At 30.5% G+C, this 15701-nt stretch overlaps 2 protein-coding genes across 2 annotated transcripts; one reads left to right on the top strand and one right to left on the bottom strand.

Moving 5' to 3' along the window:
- Nucleotides 1–10247: 10247 nt before the first annotated feature.
- EIN_151400 (structural maintenance of chromosome protein, putative) lies at nucleotides 10248–13088 on the top strand (the record flags this gene model as incomplete). Its single annotated transcript, XM_004257966.1, has 1 exon — nucleotides 10248–13088. One exon carries the CDS (start codon nucleotides 10248–10250, stop codon nucleotides 13086–13088), a length of 2841 nt encoding a protein of 946 aa, XP_004258014.1.
- A 287-nt stretch (nucleotides 13089–13375) lies between these two features.
- EIN_151390 (hypothetical protein) lies at nucleotides 13376–13981 on the bottom strand (the record flags this gene model as incomplete). The annotated part of the gene is made up of 1 exon (XM_004257965.1): nucleotides 13376–13981. The coding sequence occupies one exon, from the start codon at nucleotides 13979–13981 to the stop codon at nucleotides 13376–13378; it is 606 nt and encodes a 201-aa protein (XP_004258013.1).
- Between the last annotated feature and the right edge of the window lie 1720 nt (nucleotides 13982–15701).

Here is a 15701-nt window from a genome sequence, read left to right as displayed (position 1 = left end):
GTACAAAATAGTCACACCAAAAATGAATTATGAATAAATGTTTTTTCTTATATTATATATAATTATTTCAAAATCAATTATTATTAGTTTTGTTTAAAAAAACATATAAAAATTGCAAAATCAATGACTATTTCAATCCAAGAAGCTGTAACAATAATGAAAGTTGTTGGTGAAATACGTTTAAATTCGCTTCCAGATGAATTTATGTCTCAAATAATCGGTGATGAAATGTTTGATGAACGTATTAAAGATATCGTTGGAGATCAAAATATTCTGTTTTGGCAGCAATGCAGTCAAACCCCAAAGCAACAATGGAATTAAAAACAAACTTAATTGTTGGTGGAACTGCAATACAGATATCATTTAATGTGGATCCTGATGTTTATAATAAATTATTTCCTGAATCTCAATATTTATTACAACGACCAATTTTAACAGTTAATTCTGATTACATACCGAAAATAAATGAAAAACTTGATGAAATAATTCAAACATTAAATATAACAAATAACAACACATGTTTGATGCCTCTACTTGAAACAAATGAAATATATCTTAATCCGATAAAAACAAAAGAAGAAAATCTTCTTGTTTGTTTCAAAAACCACGTATACACTCCATTTTTAATACAACAATTATTTCGAAAAAACAACATAATTCCTCCAGGTAAAGGAAAAATATATCGATGTATCAAATCATTTAAAATGGGAAATTCATTAGTAACTCCAAAAATGGGACGTCCAAAAACACCCATTTTTATCAAAGAAAATATAATAAAAAGAACTAGACGCCAACCGAACGAATCTGGATCAACATGTGCAAAAAAACTTAAACGTTTTTGGCATCAAAAGATTTCTAAAACTGAAGTAAATCTTATTCGAAAAGCACATCATTTCAAATATACACAAAAAATTAAAGAACAATTTTTGTCTCATAAAAATATTCAAGATAGAAAATCATTTGTTGATGGTGAACTTAAAAGAATAATGAAAGAAAAAAAATAATAATATAAACAAACTTAGACATAGACATTTACCAATTTTGTTTTCAGATGAGTGTCGTTTTTGTTTCCAAAATGATGCCCGAAACAACAAAGTTTGGATAGAAAGAGGATGTTTAAATAAAAAGTGTATACTTCATATGCCAAAACATACAACAAGTGCAATGGTATGGGGAGTTATCGGTGTTGGGTTTAAAAGTGAGTTGATTCATTTTGACAAAAATGTTACATCACAAACTTACATCGATTTCATTAAAAATAGTGGAGCACTAATTAAAATGAAAAAATATCGTAAAAGGTTTCTTTATATGCAAGATGGTGCCACTCCTCACACCGCAAAAAATACCTGTTGTTTTTTTGAAAAAGAAAAAATAAAATTGTTAAAAAATTGGCCTGGAAATTCGCCCGACCTGAATCCCATTGAACAAATTTGGTCTATCATAAAGAGAAAAATTAATTTGACTATTGATATGGGAAAATATGAAGTATTTGAAGAAGTGAAAAAAGTTTGGAATTTAATTTCACAAGCAACAGTTGATCGACTCGTTTTATCATATGAATAGCGCTTATTGTTATGCAAAAAGGAGAATTATCAATCAATTGCAAAAAAACTGTGGAAATGTCATGACTTGATACATTAATAACTTTTAAATAGTTTTTAATAACTTATAAAATTCGTTATAAATACACTTTTTATAATAACATATATATATTAAAAAAATAATTATTAACAAAAAATATTTTTGTTATAAAACATTTTCATTTTAAAAATGTGTAGTTACAGAGTAATTATTTGTGAAAACATTGAATGTTTTAAAAGATGTTTTTGTCGGAATCATTAAAATATTTAAAATAAAAAACACATCAAAAATAAAATAAAAACAGAAATGTTCATAACATTTAGCAAATTTCCCATTATTTTTCGACGAAAATGATATATTATTTAAATAAACAATCGAAAAAATAACAAAAAAAACAAGTCCGAAAGTCCGACACGTCGGACTTTGTGTCCGGAGTTTAGTATATTTATTAGACAATTGAAAAGCTCAAATGTTTGGCTTTTTTTCCAGTTGATAAAGTTATATCAGTGTTTAATCTACTCAAAACAAAAATCGTAACAACAAATGATAATGACCTAATAAAACTGTTTTTATATTTTGAAGATACTTGGATCAACGGACAATATCCCATTATTATGTGGAACCAGTATGAACAAACAACAAGAACAAACAACTTTTGTGAAAGTTTTCACAGTTCTTTTATTAAATTGGTTGGAAACAGAAAACCAACAGAGTGGGTATGGTTTGATACAATATGTGATTATGAAAGGATTGAATCAGTGAGATTAAGCAAACTAAAGGAGGGCCACAGAAGACGCATAAGAGGTAAATTCAGTGAAGTTTCAAAAAAGATTGTCGATGTGACAAATACATACCAAACATTGAAACAGTCTGATGAAACTTTCATTATCAATATGATAAATGCACTCGACAATTTTCAAGATGAAACAAAATACGAGATCGAAGACAATCATTATATTGATCAATCATTCGTTGATTTATACGAAGAAAACGAAACAAATCAAAGAAATGAATCATTTAAAACACGGAGTCGAAAAAACGTGCAATATATAAAGAAAAAAGCAGTAAAAAATCAAGCAAAAAAACTTTCAAGGATTTAGATGATGTTTCAATGTTTGATTTTTTAAAACATGATAGACTACAAACAAGTCTCTCTTTTGATGAAAACAAACCAATTAAACAAAAAAAACAAAGAATATATACCTCCATCAAAAAGAAAATATTTTGGCGGTTATAAAAAACGAAAGAGTGTAAAAAAAATAATCTAAATAATTAAAAGTTGTTTAAAAATTATTTTCGGCATAAGAAAAAGTTGTGTATAAAAAATATTTTTACAAAGAATGTTTTTGGCATTTCAAATTATCTGAGTTCAAAAAACAAATAAGTCAATATATATATAGAAACTATCCGAGCCAAAAGTCCACATAATTCAACCAAATTCCCACAATTTTAAATAAAAATGTGCCAATCAAAAATAGAAAATTAAAAATACTTTTGGCTCGAGCCAAAAGTATGGAGCAAAATGTGTGGCATCCGTTGGGCATCCAAAGTTTTTTGACGCAGATCTTCCATTTGTATTTACATTTGAAGACATTTTTCATCAATTGTATCATCAAAATCACATTGCATTTCCATTTCAGTATAAATGTATTGATCTATAAGTTGTATCTTTGAAATTTCATTTGAGTCATCTTCACTCATATCAAAGGACACTGTTGAATCGCTTCTGGAGTCGCACAAAAAATGGAATTTGTGTTGGTAACTCTTATCATCATCTAATTTGGGTGTAAGTTCGTGTGTTGTACGTTTTCGAAAACTATGACATTTTGATTTTTTCGACTGTCTTATGTTGTAATAAAGACATATTTACACCATGTTCAATTAATTTTTTGTGTTTTTTTCTTGTACTTTCCGTAAATTTTCTATAAGGATTGGATGGTAATTGATGTGATGCGTGATCCAATCCAACATTTTTTATTCTTTTTCTTTGTTCTCTTTCAGTTTCAAAACCAATCATTGAATTTTTGTTGTCAAATTGTCTAGGTGGAAATGGTAGATGGCGCTTAGAACTCCGGGAAATTGTTATGGGATGATCTAAATGATGAATTACAATTGGATTTGAATGTGTATGGTAGTTTAATACCCTTGAACGCAAACTCATGTTTATACAATTGGATTAAAGATTGAATTTCAATTATATATTTAATTGTTATTGTTTAAAGTTATTTCAATAATCAATTATTTGTTAATAATTGTATTAAAAATTTCATTTATTATTTAATTTCATTCATTAATTTTATTTATTGTTTATCCTTAAAACTACCAATTTTATATTAAAATTTTTCAATAATCATTTTTTGTTTATTAAAAACAAATATATTTTTGTGATTTTTTAACAAAAAATACAAAAAATATTTGGTAGAATGTTGTAAAAATCCCGAAAAATAGGACATTAACATGGTAATATAAACCATTACAGAAATACTCACAAGTTACGTAACTTATGGGTGTGTTACATAACATTACGATTTTGTTGTCCTTTATCTTAAAAATAGTTCTTATCTAAAATTTTATAATTATTTATTTTACTTTTTACAATTATTTGGTTACTGACTATTATTATGTCTGTATTGTACATAATAATATATTTATTGTGAATATTTTTATATATATTGGTATGTTAATAAAATAAACAATAAAATATATTTGAAATATTTAAATAATCACACAAATATAGTGTTTTTGAATGTTAAACTTTACAATTAGAATGTTCCAATAGTAAAGATCAAACCACTCTTTTTTCAAAAACTACCATTTTTTATGACATAACTGGTGTTATAAAAATAGAATCCATTTTAAATAACATTTTAAATACCAAAAGCATTGTAAAATACAAAAATTAAAAAATAATCAATTAACTCTTAAAATAGTTTCTTCGTAGCAATTAAACAACAAATCGAGAACATCCTCAACCTTTTAATACTCAACAAATACAAACTTTTTCCATTATTTTTTTGCCGATTGATGATCAACCACACAAAATAAATAACATATCTACCACAGTTAGTGAAATTCGTTTACTGTGTTGTATTTATTGCATTGTATGAGTTATTGCAATAACACCGATGTCTTTCCATAACGTGACAAATTGCAATAAAATATGAAGTTACTTCGTTTAAATGATGTTTTGTATATTCTTTGTTTGAATCAAATAAATAAACTTCTCTCACTTCTCTACATTTTTAATAACAAATAAGATACAATGTCCGACATCTTTAACACTTTGACTATTGAGACAAATTGGAAAAAACACATATTTTGTTTTTTATCTATCAAACTTTGTCTATCATTTTCAAATATCATTTCCCTTTGACAACAACCACTGTCAATAATATAGAAGAAAGCATTTTCATTCAAAATTTGAATAGTTTCCATCATGTCGTTCAACATAGAAGATGTTAAAATTGAAGTAAACAATTTAGTCCTTATAACATTTTAATATGTATTATCTTCAACTTGAGCACTGTTAAATTCATCATCAGATGTAGTTTTTGTAGTTACATGTTCGGGATCAGCATCGTTAATTACAATAACATCACCTTCCCAAACACAACAATTATGAAGAGTTTCAATGATCATCAATTTCTTATTACAGTTTTCTTTCACTCCGGCACTTGTTTTTTGAATTTCCATATTTTTCTGTTTACAAGTGAATTGACATAATTCATAAACAATATCACACTTTCCATTTCATTATTTGAGTTTCTTACTAAATAATCAATATCATCAGTGTTAAATGCTGTCATTTTCATTTTCAATAATCGACTATTCATGTTTTCGTATATTTCTTTTACGTTGCCAACCAATTCGATGTCTGTGGCGAAGGTTGTTTGGTTGTAATTGCTTCTTTATTTGAATCTGCAAACAGTTATATTGTTTTATAATAAAACGAATCTCTTATGTCACCGTTTTCAAAATTACATGCATCAAATAGTCTTTGTTGTTCAGATTCAAACAAACCAATGTGAATTTTAAACTTTAATTCGTTGTTTTCTGTATTTTGAAGTGGCCTTTTGGTCAAATGAAAATTAAATACACTGCACGCAAATTGAACAAAACAATTGAAGTGAATTAAATTATAGGGAACCTGAAAAAATCTCCAGTAATCTCCAAATCTAGCAAAGACTCTTTCAACGACATTCCACATTTTTGTAAGAAAATTAACACATTTAAACAAGGATCATCATGTACATTTTTATTAGAGTAATAACTAATTATCTATTTTTAGAGTAATCTCCCAAATTGTAACTCTCAGGTGGAATACCAAAATAATTATGAAGAAACAGATTGTTGTCATTCACAGAACCTTCAGATGTTGCAAAATCAATTATGAAACCATCTCTAACAACAACAAATTGAAACTTGGCTCCAGCTGTGTTATTTTTTTATAGAAAACATTGTAACATCCCTTGTTTTAGTAAATTTCTTTTCATTTGTTACATAAATGACCCATTTGCTTTTTGAATCAACAGCAGTATACGCATACATTGACTGTGGATATATTTGACTTACCAGTGCCGGCTGCCCAAGAGCAAATGGAGTAAAAATCATTTAATTTGATTGGACACTTTCAATCAAATTGTTTTCATTTTTTTTCACCAAATTCACTTTAAATGTGTTATGTGAGATTATACGAAACTTAACATTTGATTTAAATTCTTTTTTCTCCATAAAGAAAATGGTTCATCTTCACCATTTTCAAGTTTGAGTTTTTTGTATAAGGAAAAAATCTTTCCAATCGAAGTAACGTAAACAATAATGTATAACTAACACCAGTTCTCAAAAACGCAAGCAAAATAAACAATTCTGATTTTTCTGATATTGTTTTGAAACTATGTGTTTTTAAAGTGGATTATGTTAATGGTATGAATTCAAAACTGTTTTGTTTTATATTAATCGAGCATGTTGTTGATGTTATTATTTATGATAGTTCGTTGAATTCTATAAAAGAAACACCTCTTATTACAAACATCTGAATATTGTTAATGATAAATCCCTTAATGACATCTCCATTTTTTGAATTATATATATAATAACAGTTTTCTGTGCTCAACATCTCTGATAGTTTTAGTTTTTGAGCTTCTTTTAACAATTCAAATTCATTTTTAAAGGGTGTATGTGATGTGCTTATGATATAAGAAACATCATCAAGTGTTAAAATGTGTTTACTTTCAAATGAAACCTTTTCAAACTATATAAATATTTCTGAACACAATTCATTGAAACTTCTTTCATTTGTATTTTTTTGTTTGACTTCTTTCTTTGGTTTAATTTGAGTTATTTTATCTTTTTGTGACAACTTAGTTTTGGTTTTTTCTTTTTGTTTAACAATGCACAATGTTTTTAAACACTTTTAATGTATTAACCACCTCCGTTTCAAAACAATTATAAATTTTTTTCCTCCATGATTCATTATGTTTTTTGAATTTTTTTACATAAACTTGTATTTTAATTGGTTTTAATTTTTAGTATTTCCAGTACTTTTTTCAATATGATTGGAACGTCTTTATATAACAAAATAATATAATTTTATTATATTTTTTATAATATATCAAAAATATGGTTTATTTGAATGTGTTTAACTTATTTTATATACAATAGGAGGAAAAGGTGGGATGCTGAGAAAAAGGAGGATGCTAATCTAAATATAAATTAATTTTGGTGTTTTTCATTTTTTTAATAATTTGAATAATTATTATTATTAAAATTTATAGTAATTATATAAATAGAAATTTAACTGGGATGCGGGTCTTAAATAAAAACTAAATATAATTAATATTTTATTAAACAATTTTAACAAACTTATAAATAAAATAAACTCGGAACTAATAATATTTATATGGAACAACAGCATCACCACCCGTTTTCACAAAAAAACGAGAGTATTAGAATGTTAGCACCTATTAAACTTAGTGAAATGTTAACACCACGTTTTATTGAAGATAACAAACAACTGTTCAAATTTATCATTGATAAAAAAAACCCACATTGACACCAACAAGGTCTATCTATTCAACAAATTGAAAAATTCCTAATTTCATTTGAAAGTGTTGAACATTCAACAACCAAAGACTTTATTACAAAACCGAGAATGATGTATGAAACAATAAAAAAAGATATAGAATTGTTAAACAAAATAAGAGGAACCACAATGAGATTACAAATTGGGTTAATATATAATAAATATAAACACGGCAATGAATGTACACATAGATCACTTGCTGTTTTATTCAATGTTAACCGCGGTGTCGTTTCGAAACAAATTTCATATTATAACAAAGAATTGATTGATGGTAAAAATTATATTGGAAGGCGCTCTTTAATTTCCCCTTTAACAGAACTCGTTTTTTCATCATTTTATTTATTCTGTTCTACTCATAATTTGGCAATAACACTCAAATCATTCGAACTGATATTATTAAAAACACAGTCAACAAAAGTATAAAATGACACCTTAAAAAATGGTTGTTATTTCACATGTATTTAAAATACATTGATAGTGTACCAGAAGATATGGGCAGATTAAGAATTGACCCATCAAATGTTATTTTGAATTACTTGGAACTTTCAAAATTTAGTGGTATACCAATTCAATTGGTAGTTAATATTGATGAAATCGGTTTTGAAGATTATGCAGATCCAAAAATGTAAATTTGCTGGTGCCATCAACAGTTGATGCCAAAAAATACGAATCTGTTATAATAGGGGTAGTAAACGCACAATTGTAATGTTTATGATATCTTTATCGGGACAAGTCTGTTATTCAGCAGTTGTGGTTGGGTTAAAAAACGTTCCTGTTGAATCTTTCAAACGAAATTGTGATTTATCTTTCTATTAGTCTGAGACTGGATTTGCCACAAAGAAAATATTCACAACTTGGTTTGAAGAAAGGGTAATACCAACTATCATTTTTACAAGAGTTAGATATGGGTTAGATATAAATACACCATCTTTGATCACCATGGATGGTTTCACTGGCCATAATATTGAAATATTGGGAAAAATGTGTGAACCAAACAATATACACATCCATCTATATGTGCCTCATACTTCTCATTTGGTACAACCTTTAGACCTTTGTCTATTTGGTTGTGTTAAAAAACAAGAGTAATAGTACACCTTTATTTGCAACACAAATTAGTATTGACCAGCAACCTCGTAAAAATGGAGTTTTCATGGTGTCAAGTGATTACAAGAGTATTGACCAGCAAAATATTTTCAGAAACGATGGAAGGTTTGTTGAAAGAAATTTCCAATTACACGAACACTTCAAGTGGCGCACTTAAAAAAAGAAAGTAGAGCAAAAATGGATAGGCTTTTATGAAAACAATGGAAGAAATCATGAATTCAATTGACACTTCGGCCACTTATAAAAACATTGTCTCTTCTTTTAAAAGAGGCGGGATGGTGTCGAGATTTATTGATGGTAAATGGAGGTTTTTTGTCGACATCAAAAGTGCTGAAAGATTCACTCAATAGTACACAACATATTTTACAAATGCAGTTGCTTTAAATCTCGAGTTGATGTCGAAAATTTCTGCTCCGGACAATACCAAAGAAAAGGTTAACATCGTGGGAAAGTCGTCATGTGTTGACTATAGACCAAATGACCGCTCAAAATTGTTTTATGTGAACTACTTTTTATCTGGAATAACAGTTGGTAACGCTTGTACGTTTGATGATATTAACACACTTGCATCTATATCAAGAATGCTTTATGGTAATGTTTGTATAGAACATCAAACATACAACTTACAACATGTTCGTAAAGTTACTATTAGTTATGGTAATATTGATATACCCTTGGAAGTTAATAATAAAGAACTTATCGAAATTGAAAGATATCAACAATGACTTGACTGTTGATTAAAATTTGGTTACAATTTTCTCATTATTAAAATAAAAATTGAAATAAAACAATCAAACAATTAGAAGTTTTGAGAATATACATTTTATGAACTTAATATTTTTAACATTGAAAATAACCAATAGTTGCGAGCATCCTCCTTTTTCTAGCATCCCCTTATTTCCTCCAACTGTAACTGAAAAAATTGAATTTGAATAATTATTTATTTTAGATATTATAATAACTAATTATTATATTATTAATATAACACTTTTTTCTTTTTGTCAATTTTTTCAAAAGAGTTGTTTTTAAAAAAACCCAATTTTAGAATAATTGTTTAAAATTTATTTTTCAATTTGGCAAATAACAAAAAAGCAACAATATTTGATAAATTGTTTTTTCTGTTTTTAAATAATAATTTACATTATTATTATTTTAATTTTACTCTAGTAAATGTATAATTTATATTTTATTATTTTTAACCATAATAAAGTAAAAAGAGACTTTTTTCAGAGGTTTCCAAAATCCCAATCCTAATTACCCAATTCACAATTATATAACCAAAATGTTCATTTTCTCTTATAAATTCGTACGTTTTTATACCACATATTCGGCAATAATTATTTTGGAAACGCCTGCTTTTTTTGCATTCAATTACTGAAAAAAAATATTTGTAATACATGAATTTAACTATTATATATAGTTAATATTCTACAATAAATCAAAACTTATAAGAACTTTGAAACAAACTTTAATTCTTATGGAAGAACGTCTTACTGATAAACAGTTGGAATTTGGAGCGGGACAAATCGAATATGTTGTTCATTTCAGTATTTTTAAAAAGTCTGGGCAACTCTTGGATGATCTGTTTGTGTCGATGTCATATCGGAACTCGAAAGATGGTGTTCTTAATCAATACGAGGGAAGTACTAAAGTGTTCCACACATTAGAAGGTTTAACCAAGTTAACACAAATTGTTGATTGTAAAGAAACGACAAACGGTGGGTTTGCAGTGAAGTACGAGTACAGTGGAATGGTTTTAGAAGTCTTTTTGCGACGAACCAAAAGTAGTGAAATAGAGAAAAGAAAGGTCGCGGAGATGAGAACTAAAAAAGAAGGCGAGATAGAGTACATTGACCCAGAACGAACTGAAAAAGAAAAACAAATAACTGATGTGAAGGAAATGAAAGAGACCGAAACGAAAGAATGCACACCAGAAGAAAAGAATCAAATAGTAGAAGATAAAATGGATATGATTTTATTTAATTTGGGATCGATGCAAGAGGTCTTTGCCAAAAAAATCGATGAGACCACTCATATCAACAATGACTCAAAAAAAGTGTTGGAAGAACTTAAAACGATCAAAGAGGAAAATGAAAAGTTAAAGAAAAAGAAAGAAGAAAATTGGGAGGAAGAGAAACGTGAAAAAGTGTGGAAAAGTAATGTGGAAGAAGAGTTGAAAAGGTTGTCACTTCGTAACGGGGAAATTGAAGAAATGTACAAAAAGCGGGAAGAGAATATGAAAAAGGAAATAGAAACTTTGAATGAAAGATTGAAACAAAACACAAAAAATCAACAACAATCTCAAATGAAATGTGGGTGTATGGACGAAATAGCAAATATTAAAGAAAAACTAAAAGCAATAGAATCACTTAAAATAGACATGGAAGCAATTCGAACAGATCAACTTAGACAAAACATCGAAAATCAAAAAAAAATCTCAGTTTTAAAAAAGGAAATTGAGGGACTCAAACAATCTCAACCCGCACAAGAAAAAGAACAAAAACCGGAAGAAAATGTGAAAATTGAAATGAAAAGTTGTGATTACGAGAAAGTGATTGCAAAAATCAACGAAGAGATTGAGCAGATCAAAAAGAACGTTGACGAGATAAAAACAAAAGGCGAGGAAGAAGATGAGAAAGAGAAGAAGCAGAACGATGAGATAGAAAATATTAAAAAGTTAATTGAAACCGTCGAGGAATCACATCAATCACAAAACGAAGGCAGTCAAACAGATGTAACCGCAGAAATGAAAACAATCACTGAAAAAATTGACGAATTAGAAAAAGCGCTTAATGTGAACAAAGATATAGACGATAAAACTGAAAATGATGTATCAGAACTCAAAAATAAAATATCTGAGATTGAGGAAAAGGAGAATTCCACTCAAATCGAATTCCACAAGAAAGACAAAGAATTTGAAGAGATGAAATCTGCTTTTAACATGATGTTTGAAACTCAAGAAAAACTCAAAAATGAATTGGAGAAGAATAAAGAAGATGACGAGAAGACAGAGAATGATTTAAAAGAACTCAAAGGGGAGATTGAGAAGTTGAGAGATGAGAAGCAGAAAGAGACAAATGTTCAACACATTGAAAAGATTGAAAACGTCAACAACGAAACAGACCAAGAAATTGATAAGTTGCGGAACGAGATCGATGAATTGAAAAGTGAGATTGACAAACTCAAAACAGCTGCTGAGAATAAATCCGAAGAGAAAAAAGACGAGGTAGACCGAGATCTTGTCGTAGAAAGATTGAAACAACTTGAGATTGCACTCTTAAAACAAAACGAAAAGATTGAGAAAGAAAAAGTCAAAGAGAAAGGAGTGCTGCCACGTGTCGTCTATTTAGATGATTTTATGAGTGAGTTGTGTGTGTATGTTGACGTCAAAGGAATTAACGAGAAAGCTTTAGTGTTTGTTGAGAGGAAAAATAATATATTGGAGGTATTTTGTGTTGTAGCAAATGGTTCTGTATTCAAAGCCAAAGTAGAGGATGTTGATATAGCTGGAATGAGTAGTGTGCTTGAGGTTGGAGATTGGAAATTACAGAACGACATGATTGAATTTAAGAATGTGAATCACAAATTTGAGATGGAGAAAGAGAAGAAGTGTGATGTGTGGCCACGTTTAGTACATTTGTACCATTACTTTGGAGAGAAGTACACCACTTTTCTGGACGTGCAAGATCGCGGGGAGAGAACGAAAGACATAGAAATAAAAATAATTGGAGAAGAAAGGAAAGCAGACAATGAAACGAGTTCGGAACTTGAACCGACGTCATCCGAAGATGAAAAGAAATTGGAGATTGTCGAGTCGAACGAGATTCAAGAAAGTGAAGAGAAAGAAAAAATGGAAGAAAAAGAAGTTCAACACGAGAAACAAGAAGTCCAAGTGGAGGTGAAAGTTGAAGAGAAAAAAGAAGAAAAAAAAGAAGAGAAACCCCAAAATGTCTTTGTGTACTCATCAGTCCCAACACAATTCCATTCAAGAAGAATTCAACAACTTGGAAAGCTTGTGCCAAATTGTAGATTCACAGACTTCTGGAACGGATATGGATGCGGACAAGTCCCTGATAAAGTTATATTGTACTACGCATATGAAAAGGAAGGAGACTCATATAAAGAAGATCTGGACGCATTAAAGACGGTCTATCCAAATGCAAAGACTTTCGCTATTGTGTTGACATACCAGGAATACTGTTTGAGACCTTTTGAGGTTGGAAATGATGAAAATGTGTTTGTTATTAATGTCACGTCAAACGTGTTGGAAGAAGGAGAAACAACAAAGAAATTTGCAGAGGAATTATCAAAAAAATAAGTTTTTTGTTATTGAACGTTTTTATTGTTTGCAACAGGAAATGGTAATTGATAAGAAAATTACTTATAAAATTTTCATATCATTGTTATGTTCAAAATTATTATTATCATTTAAGTCGATTTTAAATGACATCAAGTGAGCGACATTACAACTAATATATTATTATTTCAATTTTATTAAATGCACCAGTTGATAGCTTTTATAAGTTGTGTTTCTTATTTAAACATTTTTACAACATGTTATATTTGTATTGGAATAAACAATGGTTAATAAACTAACAAAACTAGTTAGAAAGTCAAAACAATAGCAAAGAAAAGCACACCAATCAACAAAGACGATGCACTGTTCTCATACGAGTCTGTCTCGGTGCCCTTTGTGTCCAATTCCAACTCGTCAAACATCAAGTTGACAGAAGTTGTTGAGTCGCCAGTTCTTGTGAAGATGATTGTTGAGACCTCACCATTCAAGTTGAATTGGTCAAGTTTGATGTACGCCTTCATGTTCTTGTTTTTCTTGACCTTGATTATGTAACCCGCTGTGTTGTTGATGGTGGTCTCGTTGAATGAGTCGTATGCAGTGCTAAATATCTTAACATTGAGTGGGATATTGTTCAAGTCGTCGTTGTCGTACTTGACGTGGAATCTGAGTGTCTTGTACGTTTTGTCTTTGTCTTGGACTGTTGTTGAGACGCTGTCGTTTGTTGTGAACACTATCTTGTCACCAGGTAACATTGTCACAACTTCCCAGTGCGATCTGTCTTTGTCTTGTATTCCAAAAGTCAAGTTGTCTGGATTGACAACCTCAAATCCCTCATAGAAGTCGCCGTCGTCATACAACTTGATGTAATCTGCTGTTGTCATCATCACAAATGCACATAATAAGAGTGTTTCCATTTTCAATTGGACTTCCTCTTAATTTCCATCCTTTTATTCACAGAGCGACACTTTGACAACTCAATCACACATTCACAATCTGATTTCGTTTTGTTTTCTGTTTATGAATTAATAATTTTTTTTAGGATATGAAGAACTATTAAAAATAGTATATTTAATTGTATTTGTTGCTAATGATTAAATGTATTATTTTATATTGTATTGTAAACTATTGATATTTTTATAATCATTAAAAATATTAAATCATTATGAAACTATATATAATACTAAAAATAACTTTGTAAAGACAAGTGAATTACATCAGTCGACCTCCTCGATCTTCGGCCCCTTTGTGTCGCTCTTCTTTGCGCCCTGTTGTTGTGCACCGGGCATACCACCTTGTGGCATACTTCCTGGCATGTTACCAGCTGCTGCATTCTGTTGATACATTTTAGTGAAGATGGGCTGGATCTTCGCCTCAGCTTCCTTCTGTTTCTGTGTGTATTCATCCTTTGATGCCGATTGGTTCTTGTCGAGCCAGTCGAGTGTCTCCTTGATAGTTGCTTCAATTGCCACCTTGTCGTCTGGTGAGAGCTTTGCTGCAATTTGCTCGTTGAGTGTGTTTTTCATTGAGTAGCAGAAGTTCTCAAGTCCATTCTTTGCCTCGACAAGCTCCTTCATCTTGTCGTCCTCCGCCTTGAACTTCTCTGCGTCTGCAACCATCTTGTCGATCTGTTCCTTTGAGAGTCTTCCCTTGTCGTTGGTGATAGTGATCTTGTTCTTCTTTCCTGTTGTCTTGTCTTCAGCAGACACATTCAGAATCCCATTTGCATCAATGTCAAATGTGACTTCGACTTGTGGGACACCACGTGGTGCGGGTGGGATGCCACTCAACTCAAACTTGCCAAGCAGGTTGCAGTGTGATGTCATAGATGCCTCACCTTCAAAGACTTGGATGAGCACGCCTGGCTGGTTGTCTGCATATGTCGAGAAGATTTGTGACTTCTTTGCTGGTATTGTCGAGTTTCGTGGTATCAGTGCTGTCATCACACCGCCAGCTGTCTCTATGCCAAGTGTCAATGGCGCAACATCAAGCAACAACACGTCTTCTGTTGCCTTTCCACCATTTCCAGTCAGAATGGCAGCCTGCACAGCAGCACCATAAGCAACAGCCTCGTCTGGATTCATGCTCTTGTTTATCTCTTTCCCATTGAAGAAGTCTTGTAGTATCTGCACAACCTTTGGAATACGAGTTGATCCGCCAATCAGCACAACATCGTCAATGCTCCCTTTGTCCAATTTGGCGTCTTCAAGCACCTTCTCGACTGGTGCGATTGTTGACTTGAAGAGGTCGATGTTGAGTTCTTCAAAACGCGCTCTTGTGATTGATGTGTAGAAGTCGATGCCTTCATACAACTGGTCGACTTCGATGTTTGCTGTTGCTGCCGATGACAGTGTTCGCTTTGCCCTTTCACATGATGTTCTGAGCCTTCTGACTGCTCGTGCATTGCCTGAAATGTCTTTCTTGTACTTTCTCTTGAACTCGGCAATGAAGTGGTTGACCATTCTGTTATCAAAGTCTTCGCCACCAAGGTGTGTGTTGCCGTTTGTTGCCTTCACTTCAAAGACTCCATCGTCAATAGCAAGAAGTGAGACATCAAATGTTCCACCACCAAGATCAAAGATCAAGACGTTCTTTTCTCTCTCTGTCTTCTTGTCAAGTCCATATGCTATTGCGGCT

This window comes from Entamoeba invadens (assembly GCF_000330505.1).
Source record: "Entamoeba invadens IP1 unplaced genomic scaffold scaff_1105074726367, whole genome shotgun sequence".
Classification (NCBI taxonomy): Eukaryota; Evosea; order Mastigamoebida; family Endamoebidae; genus Entamoeba; species Entamoeba invadens.
The sequence above is the reverse complement of the archived record's forward strand: the minus strand, read 5'-3'. Positions and strand labels throughout refer to the sequence as shown.